We start from the raw sequence: 16,677 nt of genomic DNA, 5'->3' as shown, positions 1-16,677 counted from the left end.
GGGATGTGCTGGAAATTGTAGCAACAGATATTTACTTTGAGTCTATACATGAAAGCGACTGGTGCCACTGCATCCATCTTCCACCGTTCCTTTATTGTACAGATACATAAATACACACATGCATACAGACACGAGGAGCTGGAAAAAAAGGACAAGTCTATTTTTTCCCATACATGATAGACAGAGAGGGGGAAAGCACAAATCAAAGAGAACAGTGTATGACCGGCAAACGGGAGGACAGATGAACAGATAATGGTAATGGTGATGGTGGGGGGGGTGGGGGTTAGCAAGGTAGAACCAAGCAAAGTAAAGCAGTGGAACAGGAGACACACAGCTGTATGGAAAAACAAATGGTGCTGACACTGAGCAAACACCTGACTACCGGCAGGGTCATAAAGGCCAGGCACGCTGTGTTCGTGTGCCAGTCTCTGTGTGAACATGTGTCGGTGGACGGGAGGGCGAGTACGTTCATCCATAGACCTTGTCAAGGTAGTTAGCAGCAGCGTGAGAAACAACACACAAGCCAAATAACCACTTTCTGCAACATGCACACACAGCACAGGCTCGGATTTCGTATGTGTGAAGAAGGCACACATACTGCACCGGCAGCCACGTGCACCAACCCTAAAGTAAGCTCAATTGATTGCAACTGCAGTTGCACAGTGCATTGGGTTTGTATGATGTTTGAGAACGATTGACCTTCACACATAATTCCTTGTTAAGAATTCTGAAATTGTGGTAGTGAAAATGTGCATTGCATTGCCTTCTCTCTAGAGAGAGAAAGTAGGTCAGTCATGAACTAGTGCAACAACACAGGTTAAACAAGAGAAACATGAGAAAAAAAAGAAACTGAAAAACGGAAACTTTGAAACTAATTAAACAATGGCAACCCAGAGGTGTGCATAGTTGAGCCACATGGCTCATCGCCAGATGACTTCAGTGTCAAACGGCTTGAGACAAGCTTTGAAATACAATCAGTCTTATCCAATATTATTACCCGGCCTGTTTGGATTCTTGATTCTGATTGGTCGAGCGCTGAAATCAGAGGTCTGATATCCCACGATAACAGACCGCTCCGCTCTATAACAGACCGCTGCCTAATCAAAGGCTCAGAGCACCTGCTGCAGTCCAGCTGCACTGCGAGAATCTTAGCTGTATCCAAAATGTCAGCCATGTAAACACACACACACAGCGACATTTAGAACTAAATGTTGCTCTCAAGAAAGTTTTTCAGAATATTTTAAGCGAGAAATAGACGACGTAGTATCAGAAAATGGATTCTATCTAATCAGCACTTCCTTGTTTTCCAAGGCGACCGTGTCGCGCTGGGGGGACGCCCAGCGCGACACTTGTGGAACACTTCCAGCCGTCTGTAAACAAGGAAATACTTTGTTTTGTTTTTAGTTTTGAGTCGAATTATTAATTTTATTTAGTAGCCGGGTAATAAGCGGGATAATGAATGGCTCCTTGGTGAATGACGTTAGATAACAGACCGACGGCTTGATAACTCCCGAGGCACTAGCCGAGGGAGTTATCAAACCGAAGGGATGTTATCTAGCGTCATTCACCGCGGAGCCATTCATTATCCATTACTTAATAGTTCAGAAGAAATTAACTTTTAAAGACTTTTAAGACAAAAATAAGCTTGAAACTTAAAAAAATAAAAGCCTTTTTTATACAGGAAACAAACCCAAGGTTTCTTGAGACCTAACCCCATAGCTATTGGCATGTGTTAAAGCCCTGATATTTGCAGTATATCGAATTCGGTAATCAAAACCTGTTCCAGGTTCACGTAGGCGCTTTTAGCTGTACCGTGACCTACATTTGATGTAGAAAATGTGGACAAACACAATTTATTAAGTATAGTGTGCAATGCAATGCCACAGCCTACAGCTCATGCCTCCTAGTCTGAGCAAACATCTGTTTGGGAGTTTTCCCTGATTGAAAGTGGAGGATCCAGCATCCAGCATCCAAGATTTGTATTTTACACAGCTTGGGCAATCAAGTCAGGCAAAGGCAAAGCAATCAACAATCCAACTCTCGCATTATTCCATGGCCACTCATCCAGGTGCCCATTTGTCCCTAATGCCCAGTTATTCAGGTGCCCACTCGTCCGGTGCCCACATGTTCCTAGTGCCCAGTCAGGTGCCTATACTCGTGCCAGTTATCTCCACTTAAGTGCCCACTTGTCCCAAGTGGCCAGATGGTTTTGGTGGCCAGTTGTCCATGTGCCCACCTCTCAAGGTGCCCAGTTATCTGCATGCATCATAGAGGAGGGTTGTCATAACAACAGCCAGGTAAACCGCTACCTTGGTATAGAGCTTAAGGTCTTTGTTCTGGAAGACCCTACTCCTGAGTCTGCCTGTTTGATCCACTTTGAATCTCCTTGTCGATGCTGCAGTCTTCGGAGATAAAGCTGCCCAGGCATTTGAAAGAGTCCACTTATGGCTTATCGGAGATGGGGAAACATGGTGGATGAGATGGAGGAGTGAATGCCCACTGGCGTATTACCTCGGTCTATACCTGTATATGATCTGTGCACTGAGTTAAGACACTGGTGTCTAGATGACAAGAAAGAGACATCGGTGTCTACATATTGACAAGAAAGAGACAGAGGAGAAAGTGGTACAGTCATTAAGGCCATAGTGGCCTCAAGTCATGCCATTGGTTTGAGGGGCACAAGGCCAAACTGAGGGGCAACGACGGCCATGGCCTTCATGGCCTCCATGAAATTCCTGCCCTGCTCTCAATACATTTACAGTAAAGGACCTAATCCTAGGACTTGCTTGATCCCCAAGTAGGCAGAGATTAAAACATTATATTAGTTGTCAACTTGTCATTACTGCATTGTAAGTGCATTACTTTATGTATTAAGAGTGTCATTTTATGTAATCTCTGCCTACAGGCAAGTCCTAGGATGTGGTCCTTTACTGTAAATGTAGTCATCATTACTCTGTTAGACATGATGATATGAGTCAAGGCGCTCACTGTAAACACATGTAGAACACAGTCTAAACACAGGCCGGTTCGGTGGAGCAGGGATATGACACACGCACACACGCATACACTGACATACACTGACATACACATAATAACTAGTGTTTCAGGCCGAAAAACACAGCATTTTATTGTCAATCAACATGTTATTGCATGGGCACACAACAGCTGGCAGTAGATACTGTACAGTTTGGAATGACAGTCATTGCATAGATAAGAGTTCAGTAAAAATAGGGACAAATTTCTTCTAAGACATGGTACAAGTCTTCCTTTTTACTGTATGCATGCTGAACCACTCACAAGTTTGTGAGTTATTATAACAGCTATTGTAACTATATTTGAAAAGTTTTGGAAGTATAACAGTTTATTCAAGTTATTGTTTGTTTATTAAAAACTGGTACTTCTGTTCGACAAAATGACACAACTGGGACTTACTGTAAAACACTAAAAGCAAAGTGAAAACTGGTTTGTGCTAGAAAGACTCTTAACCCCTAATTGCTCACGCGCTCCTTGTGGGCAGCGAATCAGCTGGGTTGGGCTGAAAATACTGAATTTCCCTCGCGGGAGGACATAGGTAACTATTATTATTACGTAAACCCCCCCCCCCCCCCCTTAGCAGCATGTTACTACACTTTGACCCCCCTCAAAAAAAGAACATTGATAAAACATTGTTGTGAGGACGGTTGGAGGTGAAATGTTTCTAAAGCTCAATATCCGACTCCAAAAACCATAACTACTGTAGTACTAGTCAGTGAATTATCTTATTCTTGTTTTGCTACAAAACGATAGACAGCAATACATATAAGAACACAGTATGTGATTCCACAACGTTTCCTGCTCGTGTCCTCAGCCTGGAGGCCGTGTGAGGACCTGCCGCCTGTGACTGTGTACATGTCCGTCCATGGCCCGATCCATATTGAGAGGGTGTGAGGGTTGATTGTGTGTGTGTGTGTGTGTGTGTGTGTGTGTGTGTGTGTGTGTGTGTGTGTGCATAGCGGACTTATTGCTGCTTCCAGTGTTGGCTCCTCTCCCGATAGATGTGTTCGGTGAACGGTCTGCAAACACAGGAGAGCAAACACATCATGGGACAATAAAGCATAGCTGCGGGGTAGATCCGTACCAGGCCGTACCAGGGACCCCCCTCTACGCACACACACAGTGTGTCCAAGCGTGAGGAAACCATGAATTTGTGTGTGTGTGTGTGTGTGTGTGTGTGTGTGTGTGTGTGTGTGTGTGTGTGTGTGTGTGTGTGTGTGTGTGTGTACAAGGGTAGCCATCCTTGAGGGATTCCGAGTGGAGACAGGGTGTGTGTGTGTGTGTGTGTGTGTGTGTGTGTGTGTGTGTGTGCGTGTGTGTGTGTGTGCGTGTGCGTGTGTGCGTGTGTGTGTGTCTTGCTCTGTGTATATGGGAGTATATGAGGGCCATATTGGTTTAAGTGTGTATTATATAGTATGTGAATATAATGTAGACTTTGTATGTTATTGAGTCAAACTGTTTGAGTGTATTTTTGAAAGTGTGCGCAAGGAAGCTGGTGTTCCTGTACATGATTGTGTTTCCTGCTCTGAACTCCATCGATGCACACATGGGTGCATGTAGCAATCTGCACCACTGACCACTGCACTCTGTAACCATGTCTCATAAAGACGAATGGCGATTCCTGCTCACGCTCAATTTACATCTGAACATTATTATTTCATCTTATCTTCTTATTTTACTGTATGCTCAATGATCAATTTATATAGCATAAATAAAGATTGATTGGTTGGATGAATGTCAACTCTTGTGTCGACTCTTATCTCAAATGTCGACTCTTATCTAGCGGATGAGAGGGTAACTCATTAGGTGGGGGGGGGGGGGGGGGATATAGTAGAGAGCCAACCTCAGTCAACAAAGTATTAGTTTACATTTATTTTTCCAGGCGTTCTTACCTGAAGCGATTTATAATGAACCGAGAAGTAAAATATCCATAAATTCTTACATTGATAAACTTTACAAGCAACCAACAGTATGGAGTACAATAATTGAAAGATTGAGAAACCAGCATTGGAACAAGAGGTAAATGACAGATGAGGTGAATGAAGTGCATTTTCGAGTGCAGGAGGAATATGAAAGAGAGGGGGATACAAGTGAGGGGCTAGAGTGCTACATTAGTCACTTGCAGAGTTTTCTGCTACTAATGGATGTGTTGCCTTGTCTTCCCACTCTAAGCTTTTAAGGCTGGTTCATGGTTCCTTGATTTATTCAATGAGAGCTATGAGAATGGACCAATACGTTTACTCTGTATTCTTGGTCCAAGCCTCGACTGCAGCACTCTCTGCGATAAAATGAAACATTTGCCAGCATAATTTCTGCTGTGCATATCATTTAAGTCTGTTCCAGGGTGTTGATTCATCATTATCACAGGACTATGAAGGGTCAGAACATTGAATACATTACCTAAAGGTCTGTGCAAGTAAAAATCTAACAGTTCTAATCTAATCTACAGTTCAGGCGTTCACATTCACTCTACGTATCTGATACCTGTGTCTGTCCAATTCAAAGTGCATGCATGGTACTATGAGAAGGGCTGCCAATCCATGAAGTCCATTTTTAAAATGGCAAAAATAGCTGATCTACAAGCTCACAATGTGTCGCATTGTGACTCGTAACACGTTTTGAGCTCGTCGATTAGTCAAATATTATTTTATCAGTCAGAAATTATTTTGTACAACACTCTTAATCCAGAGCGATTTACAATAAGCAAGGTATATTGAGTGTTCCAATAAGCACCCCTAGCTGTGACTGTGAGCCATTCCCTTCAATGTATGTGAAAGGATATCTCACTTTCAAACATGTTGGGGTCATTTTAATGCCTATTCTGGTTTTAACGCCTACGCCTGTCTCTCCCTCTAGTCCCAAAAATGACACAGCTTGTAGATTTATTTGCACTCTTACTGGCAAACAGCCCAACGTAAAACTGTTCAAAACAAAAGCATAAACGATACACAGACATAAATAATAGAACGCAAAACAAACATTGTACAACATAATGCAATAAGGAATAAGGAAAATGCAAACAAACACACCTCGCTGGCTGCATGTACTACTAAAGGGAATGAATGATCGTCCAGTCCAACTTTTGCAATCAATAAATCAACCAAGCGTTCAAAATAAACAATATTGGCTTTGATAACAAAATACACGAACAAAATGATCAAACAAACAACGAACATGGCTGTCTCCCGACTCCGTTCTTGCATGGGAGAAGTGGGAGGAAGTGCTTAGTGCAACCACTTGGTCTGCCATACTGAAACAACTACATTTAAAGGGTAGCGGGCAATGAGTAAATGGGAGAAGTGGGAGGAAGTGCTTAGTGCAACCACTTGGTCTGCCATACTGAAACAACTACATTTAAAGGGTAGCGGGCAATGAGTAAATGATACACTTCCGGTAGGCACTTCCGGTAGACACATTCACAATAAAACAGACAACATAAACCATAAACCAAACGAGAAAGAAAATAACAAAATTATAAATAACGATGCCAGTTACACCAGATAGTTTTTAAGTTGCTAAATTCAGTATTTAGATATTTGATATTCATTTTATTAGACATGCCCATTGAAACTTCAAACTTCATTTTAACAATGATTCATCGAAAACACCCATCCTTGGTCCTGGTGAATGATAATGTATGTCCTTCTAATACGTGAGGGTGCTGTGTTTTTTCAATTACTTTTTTATTTATTTTATTTTATTTGTTTCATTTTCCAAATAAAGTATAAAAATAAAGCAATTGAAAAAACATAGCCCCCGCCTTACACATTCGAAGGCCAATATCAGTCCCTAGAACAAATGTTTTCAATGAGTTTAATGAAGGGGGCCTGTCTAATAAAATGAATATCAAATATCAAAATACTGAATCAAGCAACTTAACAAACTGTCTGGGGTGCTCACAAAAACCTGCATAGACATTAAACTGACCCCAAACATGTTTGAAAGTGAAATATCCCTTTAACTCATTTTCCACTGCAGATAGGACCTTCTCAATGTAGCTGTTCGTCATAACGACGTCCGACCCTCTGCATAGGAGGTCTCTAAACAATGTAAAAGTTAAAAGCTAATGCTAATTCTAATGCTGTCTGGAAATTATAACCATTTCAAAATCAAGAGATTTGACTAACGGCCGAAGTGCACCTAAAATGTTGACGACACGTCAACAACAGGAAGATCCAAGTAAAAAAAAAGGGAACAATCCTGCACAATGTCGGAAACATAGTACTTATTTCATAACAGAATTTTGGTCCTTACAGGACAAACAAACATACTTGTCCTGAAAGGACAAACAAACATACTTGTCCTGGTAAAATCTTGATATTTCGACGTTTCATTAGTTCGACTAAGGGTTAGGGTTAGGTTTTAGGGTTAGGTTTAGGGTTAGGTTTAGGCATAGTAGCATTCACCAGGTTAACATTCACCAGGTTAGCATTCACCAGCGGCGGACGAATGTGACGTCGAACTATCAAACGTCGTAATAACGCTATGCTCCCACTTGTCCTGATGAATGTCTAAGGACCGAAACATCAAAATAAAGTCTACTTTTGCAAGTGTCAGGCAGTATGTGTGGGATCATTCCCTTTGAATGATTAACATTGATACAGATGTAGTATAATTAAGACAAAGTGTCCAAGTCTTTCACGAAATAAAAAATATGGTAAACAAACACATTGTGCGGATTCACAGAAATACAAAATATGTCTTATCAGATGTACTGTACTGACAGTGAAGGGAATAGTGAACAGCCATGACCCAAGCTCCCTGCTAATGTATGTCATAAGAGCGCGTGTGTGTATGACAGAGAGAGTACGTCTTTTCCACATTACTTAACCTGCCTGGCTGCTTGCAGCAGCATCCTGCTTAACTCTGACACACATTCACACCAGGAAGCTGCTCAGCACAACAGTCGTTTTCTGCTGTTGTCCAAATGTGTGTGTGTGTGTGCGTGTGTTTGTGCGGTACTAAATGTAGGTCAGTCAAGTTGTGAAATAATTAAGTCTTCAGTCTCCTTCTGGACCACCTGAGTAGGCATCATTTTCCCTTCGTGATGTCAATAAGTGTTTTAACCCTAGTGTCGCTACTCTGAGGTGAACATTAGACTAAAATAACGGATCTACAAGCTCACAGCATGTCATTTTTGCTACACTAGTGTGAGCTTGTAGATCAGCTATTTTCGGTGATATTTACTGTAGTATCAAGTGAAAACAGCAGAGAGAGTGCCGCTGACAGCCACAGGCAACGTGACTGAATAACAAAGCTATATTATTTGACATTTTTACTGAGACAGTAGTAGACTATGGGAGGCATATTGGAGGAGGCTGTTTAGATTTGAGCCTGTGTTTGTGTCTTCTTTTGTGTGTGCAGGTGTACGGTAAATATAATGTGATTGTAGATATTGTATGTGTGCATGCATCTGCATTTGGCATGTTTATTGACAATCCTGCAAGAGGCTGCACTGGTCCTTACATCCCCAAAGATGTTTAGCCCTTCCTCTATGCGCTATGACGAGAGAAGCAGGGAGAATGTTACTATGAGAGAGGGGAGGATGAGAGTGGGAGAAGGAACCTTCTATTTCACTTAGAGAAAAAAAGAAACATTTGGTCATTTTATTGTCTACTCAGGCTTTTGTGAGCACCCCAGAGAGTTTTTAAGTTGCTTGATTCAGTATTCAAATACACTCCCCCTTCCTATACAAACCCATTGTAAATTTAAACTACATTTTAACCATGATAGATAGATTCATCAAAAACACCCGTCCTTGGTTCTGGTGACTGATATTATCCTTCTAATGCGTGAGGAGGCAATGTTTATGAGGAAACACGGCCTCCTCACGTATTTGGAGGACAGTATGAGTCACCAGAACCAAGGAGGAGGGGTGTTTTTGATGGATCTATCATAGTTAAAATGGAGTTTGAATTTACAATGGGTTTGTAGCCTATAAGAAGGGGACGTGTCTGATAAAATGAATATCAAATATCTAAATACTGAATCAAGCAACTTAAAAACTGTATGGGGTCCAACAAAAGCCTGGGTAGATGATAACATTACTAAAAGTATTTTTGAAAGTGAAACATCCCTTTAATCTTTGAGGAAAATGTCTTGCGTAGAAAACAAGCATGTTGTGTTGAAAATTACCAACAGAAGCTCATGAAGCAGAAGTTGAAATGAACCCTTAACCCCTTCTGTTCCCTCAGATGACATAGTGTGAAGCGTGATTAATGGAGGATGAGGCAGACTGCCCACATTCAGAGATTATGATTCTGGGAGAAGTTTGAAAAGCTTAATTAGGCAATCACGGTCAAACACTTAAAACACCACTTTTCAGCTAATGCTGTCAGTCCCTCATGGCACAGAAGAAATCTATAGAAAGCTGAATGTACCCCATTGAGTATCTGTGCCAAGTAGCTATTTAAAAAAAAAGTGTAAAAGGAAGGCTGGGAGAAGCCCTCTGTATCCTTAGATGTTGTCCGGTTTTCTGAGGCCACCATTAGATGACATAGATGTCATTTAAGACATTTCTTATAACTCTACATATGAAATGGGACAGAGTTCTACAAATGTCGTGTTTTCTGAGGTCGCCATTAGATGTATTTTGAATAAACTGGGATGTACGTAGTTTAAGAGGGAGCACCTGAGGGGAGATGAGACACCAGGGGGAAACCTCGTCTGTGTCTGCCTCTGTATCCTCAGTTGTTCGTGTTTCCTGAGGTTGCCAGTTACGCATTGTTCCGCTCAGTTTATTTTTTGCACCTGCAAGAACGTAGAGACTGCGCGCTAATCGATGAGGTAACGAACACTCAGACGAGATGATCTCCCTGTTCTCAGAACAGATCCGGGTGAATTCGGGTTTGAGGGGTGACACATACCTACTCACCTCCCGAGACCAGACAGACAACTTCCTGTAATGAGGCTAGAACTAAACAGTCTATCCATTAGAGCGACGATCCAAAACGTCCATACCATAGTTGAGTCAGGGCCAGCAGTTTGGCTAGAGATGGATCTCAGTGTACGCCAGGGTGAGTGACTATTACTGTAACAACTACTACTACTACCATGAGAGGTGAGGGAGGGAGGATAAGGACATGAGGTAGGATGAGAGCACCCTTCTTTCACACACCTGTTTCACCCTACCGCTTGTCTTTCGTCCTAAACCATACCTTGGCTTTTAGCTGTTAGAGCAGCAGGAAAATAGTACTGTTCTCTTGTTGTGTTGTCCTTAACATATTGTTATTATTTTTTATTTTTTCCTCAACATGCTCCCTGAACTTTGTGCAAGACACATCATCTCAATCACAGCTTTAGCCTAAGGTACTGCTGAGCGATATGTTGTAGGGTAGTGGTTCTCAACCTTTTCAGGCCGCGACCACCAAAAGAATCATATTTGAACCCCCCCACCCTGACGAGCACTAAGAGTTGAGGCATTAGATTTGTATATCACGGTTCTATTGGGAAAATAGCAGATCTACATGCTCACAACGCAAGGCGTTGTGAGGCATTGTGAGCATGTAGATCTGCTATTTTCAAAATGTTTGCCTCTAATATTTGACAATTTGGCCAATGTTTAATTTGTCATTTTAGAGGTATTAAAGTCCTTAAATTGTCACTTTAGAAATGTGTATATATACCCTCTTATCTATACCCTCTAATCATCTGGGGGACCCCCCAAAATAATTTGGGGACCCCCCAAATTATTGAGAACCTGTTGTAGGGGAGGGGAGTGTGAGAGATTTTTAACAAACTAGATTATGGTAATGCAGAGACGGAGACAGAGACAGACAGAGACAGACTTACCCTTCGAATGCGAGGGCCACCTTGTAAACGAGAGCAACGACTGCTGTCAAAACCAACCCTACTGGACTAGCACCACTGGAGGGACAGAGAGGGGGGGGGCATAAGGTGAGAGAGACAAACGGTGCCAGGTTAGTTCTTGAATGGATAATGCAATAACCTACTGCATACACGCAACCCTCTGGTATTGACTTCAGCCTGTCTCAAGGATGTAAACAAGGTCTCAGACAGATCAGGGCTAATATAAACAGGACAGGGTCTAATAATAACGGTTCAACGGTGCCGGAGCTTACCTGCTCACGGACACACAAGAGGAACAGGGGTGAAAACATAGTCTCCGCACTCTCCGGCCCGGTGGAGAGCACCCTGTAGACAATATGCCTTCCGGTTGGTTCTAGCGGAAATGGCGGAAGTCCTGCGTTTAACGGAAGTTACGTTATGCGTTGCAGTCTTCCGGTGAAATTCTCACGGTGGAAGTTGAACGCTTTCTGCCTTATATTGTCACCAGGCTTTTCTCTTCGCAGATGAGTAAGCCTGGCTACGCGAGGCTAGGTGGAGAGTGGAGACAATAACTTTACCTCCACTGGAGGCCATAGGCCCACTCCACGACAATCTCTGCAGGACAGAAGCTGTCATCATGTGAGTCAGTTCCGTCACAAGACAGGTGAAGGACAAGGTAATTAAGAGTGAACAATGTAGCCGGAATTGGCTTTGATTGGCCTCTGCGCAGGAAAGGGACGCTGACAGCAAAAGGGCAGCAACACAGTGCCCACTAAGTTACAGTAGACAAACTAAGGAAAAAACCCATACAGCATCAGGATGATTCATTCATGGAATTCATGAATTAAATATATTTAATCTAATTCTTATATTAGATCCGGTTCTACTAGCAGGTGAGTTTATTTGCGACAGAGCAGCACCATTACTGACTGCACATAGCCACACACGCACGTCGCACGTGTATGCACAATACGCACACACATACAGACAGACTGAGACTGACTATGGAAGCTTTTCCTTTTGTTTCATGAGTCGTTTTCAATTAATTAATCAATCAATCAATCAATCATGTATGTATGTATGGGCAGAAACAGTAAAGAGGGTTTGGATTCATGTCGTACAGTGTTGTATTGGTGATTTCTGGTCGCTTAACATCTACACTAACTGGAGTTGGCAGACCAAGGCTCGTTTCTATGTTAATGCCGCTGGTGTGACACTACAGCTTTAGAAAATGTTGTTGAGGTGTGAACTTAACGGTTGTTTTACATTGATTGATGCATGTGTGTGGGTGTGCTCCAGCTCAAAAAGATTCAGGTCAGCGTGTACAATTCCTATGGACTGCAGATTCATTTCACTAAAGTTTCACTTTGGGCAGTGCACCTATTAGTCATGCTTCTGAACGTAGGCCAATTCAGCACCACTAATGAGCAGACAGCTCTCCATGTGGTCACTGATTTGGACCACCTCAGACAGAGGGTGCATTTGGAAATATGCTGTGAGAGCTCTGAAGAGCACCCAGGGTACTTTCTGGTCATTCAGAAATTCAGAGCAATCAGAGTGTATTATTCAACACACCATCGATGTGTAACAAGACGGTTAATAATAACCAGTAAGATGCCTATGGGCGAAAAGCGACCTCGCGCAGGACGGAATTCATTAATATATATCGGACCAGTTACCCATACTGTATGTAGATCTCTGATACTCATACTGTATATGGAGATCCATGTATATGGAGATATGGGCATATTGGTTGGATCGGCGGTTCTACTTACTCGGTTACGTGAAAGTCCCATGACGTCTATGACGTCTGACATCATACATACAATCCCTTTTATGCCAATATATGGAGATCCTTCCCTGTAGAACCAACCGTGTGCTGTGAGACCCCAGACATGCGTCCGTGATACTGACACACAGTATCTGTTATGGGCATAAAAGGGATTCTATTAGTGTGGTTGCCCTAACAGGGCATCATCTGGGAATCAAGATGTAGAGGTCAGCTCCATATATGGAGATCTAGGTGATGATCCAGTCGTCTCCATGTATGGATATCCAGGTTTGATCTTTGATGAGGTGATGTCACGTGATGTCACAATGTCAACAAAATTGAGGCGTTACTGAAGGGCGTACGGACAATATGTGCCGGTTTTCATAGCTAACTGCGACCTATAGTCCAATAGAAATAAGCATAATTCTGAATGCACCCAGAAAGACACTAAACATGCAGTATGTTTTATTAGTGTGGCTGCCCTAACAGGGCAATCGGACTATAGTACTTGTCCAACTGGTCCAGTGAATGAATGAACCACTGTATGGTTCATTCACTGGAACAAATCCAGAGCAAAGGGCAGTGTTACAAAATCTCTCTTTGTTTCTATTCTCAACAGGGTGTCCTGTGGCTGTTATGACTGTTTTAAGTCCCGGTGGGCTAAAGACGAATAAAGGAAGATGCACTCACTCGTGGCTATTTTTAGAGAAAGTCCCAATCCCATTGCTTACCTTCTCTTGACCTGGTTTCAAGGCCTCAGGGGACTATGTACCTGGCTATTGTTGTGTGAAAGCCCTCTTTTCCTGTCTTGCCGAGTTTTATTTTTTTCTCATCTCGGAAGTCTGTCAATGACCTTTCATCACAAAGCCTAGAGGAGACCCCCCCCCCCTCCCCACACCTACACACACAAAATGCCTCACTCTCCTGGGTGTCCCCTGAGTCTTTCTGTTTTTGTATCCATTTTCCATTAGTTACAGACAGTGTTCATTATTCAGGGGTGTCGCACCAAATTCTGGGCCCTGGGTACAAGGATTGACTGCAGGCCCCCCATGAATGTTCTTCATAGGGGGAGGCAGGTTTAACCCATTTAGACTGGGAACGCATTATTACACATTATTTTGTGCTTTAACTATTGCTTTTTTTCTTTTTTCTTTTTCTTCAAAAATCGTAAAAAATCTTTGAATATTTCAAATCCTTCTAAGATTTTTTTGAAAAACCTTAGAAGGATTTGAAAAACCTATGTTTCTATGTCAGTGGTGCTAAAAACCTTTTCATGTGAAGAATGAGGCCCTGAGGCGTCTTACTAGTTAGTTATCTCTTGGTCTTGGGGAAACACGGCAGGCTCCTATCAGAGAAGTAGGTGACGGTCAGAGGTGAATGCTGATGTCATAATGTCATAACCACTTGGTGCACTACAGTGCATCTCTGTTGACCGGATGTCCCCTCAGGCCAGGGTATTATATATCAGTGTTTGAAGTTCCAGGTTCCAAATCATCACCCGCTGAATGAATACAGTTCTGACTTGTGTTGAACACTGACAGGGGCATCACAAAGGGGGGAAAAAGGGGACTGGGTTACTAGGGCCCAAGGTGGAGGGGCCTTAACTATGTTAAACTTTAGCTATTGAAAAATAGCAGATATACAAGCTCCCTTGTAGATCTGTTATTTTTGAAAAGTCGTGAAAATATGTGCAAATCTTTGAATATATGTATTTTTTAAGCGAACATTTGTATCAATATTTTGAGATGGGGGTCCATGATCAAATACATGTCATTTTGGGGGTCCCTCACATGAAAAAGTTTGAGCACCACTGACATAGAAACATAGGTTTTTCAAAAAACCTAGAATCGGGTCAAAAATATTCAAAGACTTTGAAGAACATTCATGGGGGGCCCGCAGTGAATCCTTGTACCCAGGGCCCAGAATTTGGTGTGACACCCCTGAATCTGATGCCAAGTTTGCCAACTAATGCCAGCAGACTACAACAGATTAGCAGTTCCCGGGACCAAGAAGGTCCAGATCTAATGCCAGTTCTTTAGTCAATTATGTGTCTAACATTAATTTATTTGGTGTGAAAGGAAGCCGGAGCACGTGGAGCAAACCCACGTGAACGCGGAGAGAACATTCCGCACAGAAAGGCCCGACGGCTTCAAACCCATGACCTTCAATGTGCCAACCGCTGATTCACACAGTGCCACCCGGTCTGTTCATATGACAATCTCTGTGCCAAGGTCTGCCACTCTCTACAAAAACAGTACGTATATACACACACCGCCTCCATGTGTTTGTCTTTCTGTGCACGTGTTCTGTTTGCAATGGTGGAAGAAGTACTTGCATTTTTTTACTTGAGTAAAAAGGTATCAATAGGCTATTGTAGAAACAGTCTGTTTCAAGGACAAGTTCGGTATTCACTGGAGTAAAATTACAAAAGCATTGGCATTATCAACAATCAATCAAACATATCATTTTCCAAAAATCTGTCTGTCTGAGTGTCTGAAACACTTTCACAAATCGTTTGCTGTATATTAGCATTTTTATGGTGTATCGTCTGTCTGTCTGAGTGTCTGAAACAGCGTTTCTCCTCAGTGGCTGGAGCAATTGATCTGAAATCGCATCACCATTAGCATATGAACAAACCTAACATAACTGTGAAGCCCGTTTGTCACTTTCACAAATCGTTTGCTGTATATTAGCATTTTTATGGTCTATCTACTATCTATTCTGCATCTAGCATGAGGCTTATCTATTCTGCATCTAGCATGAGGCAACATGTTTAACCATCTGTGTGTGTGTGTGTGTGTGTGTGTGTGTGTGTGTGTGTGTGTGTGTGTGTGTGTGTGTGTGTGTGTGTGCGCGTGCAGGTGGGGGCGGGGGAGGGGGGGTGACTGGCCCTGTTACAGGTGTTGTCCAAAATCATGCAGATCGGTACACAGTATCTCTGAAGCCATTAAACGAAACGGGTATTTCTTACATTGATGCTCCTACATATTATCATGTAAGCACCAGTTAAAGTTACTTTCCATCCCTCATATACTGTGTGCACAGTGCACACCCCATAACCCACACACTGCACATCATTTCAGAGCTCATATCTTTGAACGGGTAAGGGCTAGTGTACTTAAAGTACCAAAAGTAAAAGTACTCATTATGCAGAAGTAAACTGTAGATCAGCTATTTAGACAAAGTTGAGAAGGATCTCAACGGAAATAAGCTAGTCTTACCTGAGTTTCCTTTTAGTTGACCTTGTACCAGACAGTGAACTGTACTGTCATGAAACTGTACCTTTTCCTATGCAATACTTCTAATAAATACCTCAATCAATCAATCAGGGCTGAAGTGGTTGATGAATGTTTTGTAATAATAATCCAGTGACCTGACGGTCACTTATCTCCCGATTAGGGAGTCTTACTGGTAACTCTAGCGGAATTAAAAAGTACAATATTTGACGTAGTAGATGTAGTGAAGTTAAAGTAAAAAATACCTCAAACTTGTACTTTGAAGCAAATGTACGTACTTAAGTTACTTTCCACCACGTGTACTGTTTGCATGAGTCAGCAGGCAGCATCACAAGCAGAGCAGACTGAAGGATCTGAATGTGGCTCAGAGGAGAAGCACACCGTCTGATTAGTATTGGCACAAACATGAGACTTTGCATGAGACTGCCTGGCAAGAAGCAGCGAAGCTTAGAGCAAGCTGTCCGGTAACAGTTTGATTATTTTTAGACACCAGATAGTCTGGTACTGGTACAGAGAATTACGGCCTGTTACGACTGTATAGAGCAGTGGTTCCCAAACTTTTTAGCTTGAGACCCAAAAGAGAAATTAGACGTTTGCCCGGGACACCAACAGGTATTTCTTAGATTTGTTTGTTTTCATTATGTTATGTTAAAAAAAATATATATATATATATATATATATATATATATATATATATATATATTAATGTAGGAAAAGAAAATTGGATTTTTATCTTGAGTTGTGACCAAGCCCCCAGAACCTAGGGGAGGGCTGAAGCCAAATGGACATGGTGGCCGTTTTGAGCCTTGAGGTACTGCAGCTGGGACCAGAAACATGAACACTGTGTGG

At 42.2% G+C, this 16,677-nt stretch overlaps 1 protein-coding gene across 1 annotated transcript in view; it reads right to left on the bottom strand.

Annotated features, from left to right (window-relative positions):
* Positions 1 to 3,614: 3,614 nt before the first annotated feature.
* pemt (phosphatidylethanolamine N-methyltransferase) overlaps positions 3,615 to 16,677 on the bottom strand; it is a 98,505-nt gene continuing 85,442 nt past the window's right edge. Inside the window, exons 6-7 of the mRNA XM_080748031.1 lie at positions 10,825 to 10,899; positions 3,615 to 4,052 (exon numbers count right to left, since the gene is read on the bottom strand). Coding sequence (XP_080604157.1) covers positions 3,998 to 4,052; positions 10,825 to 10,899 — 130 coding nt within the window. The 3' untranslated portion in view covers positions 3,615 to 3,997. The remainder of the gene's footprint in view (positions 4,053 to 10,824; positions 10,900 to 16,677) is intronic.

This window comes from Nannobrachium achirus (genome assembly GCF_963921795.1).
Source record: "Nannobrachium achirus genome assembly, chromosome: 18".
Lineage (NCBI taxonomy): Eukaryota > Metazoa > Chordata > Actinopteri > Myctophiformes > Myctophidae > Nannobrachium > Nannobrachium achirus.
The sequence above is the reverse complement of the archived record's forward strand: the minus strand, read 5'-3'. Positions and strand labels throughout refer to the sequence as shown.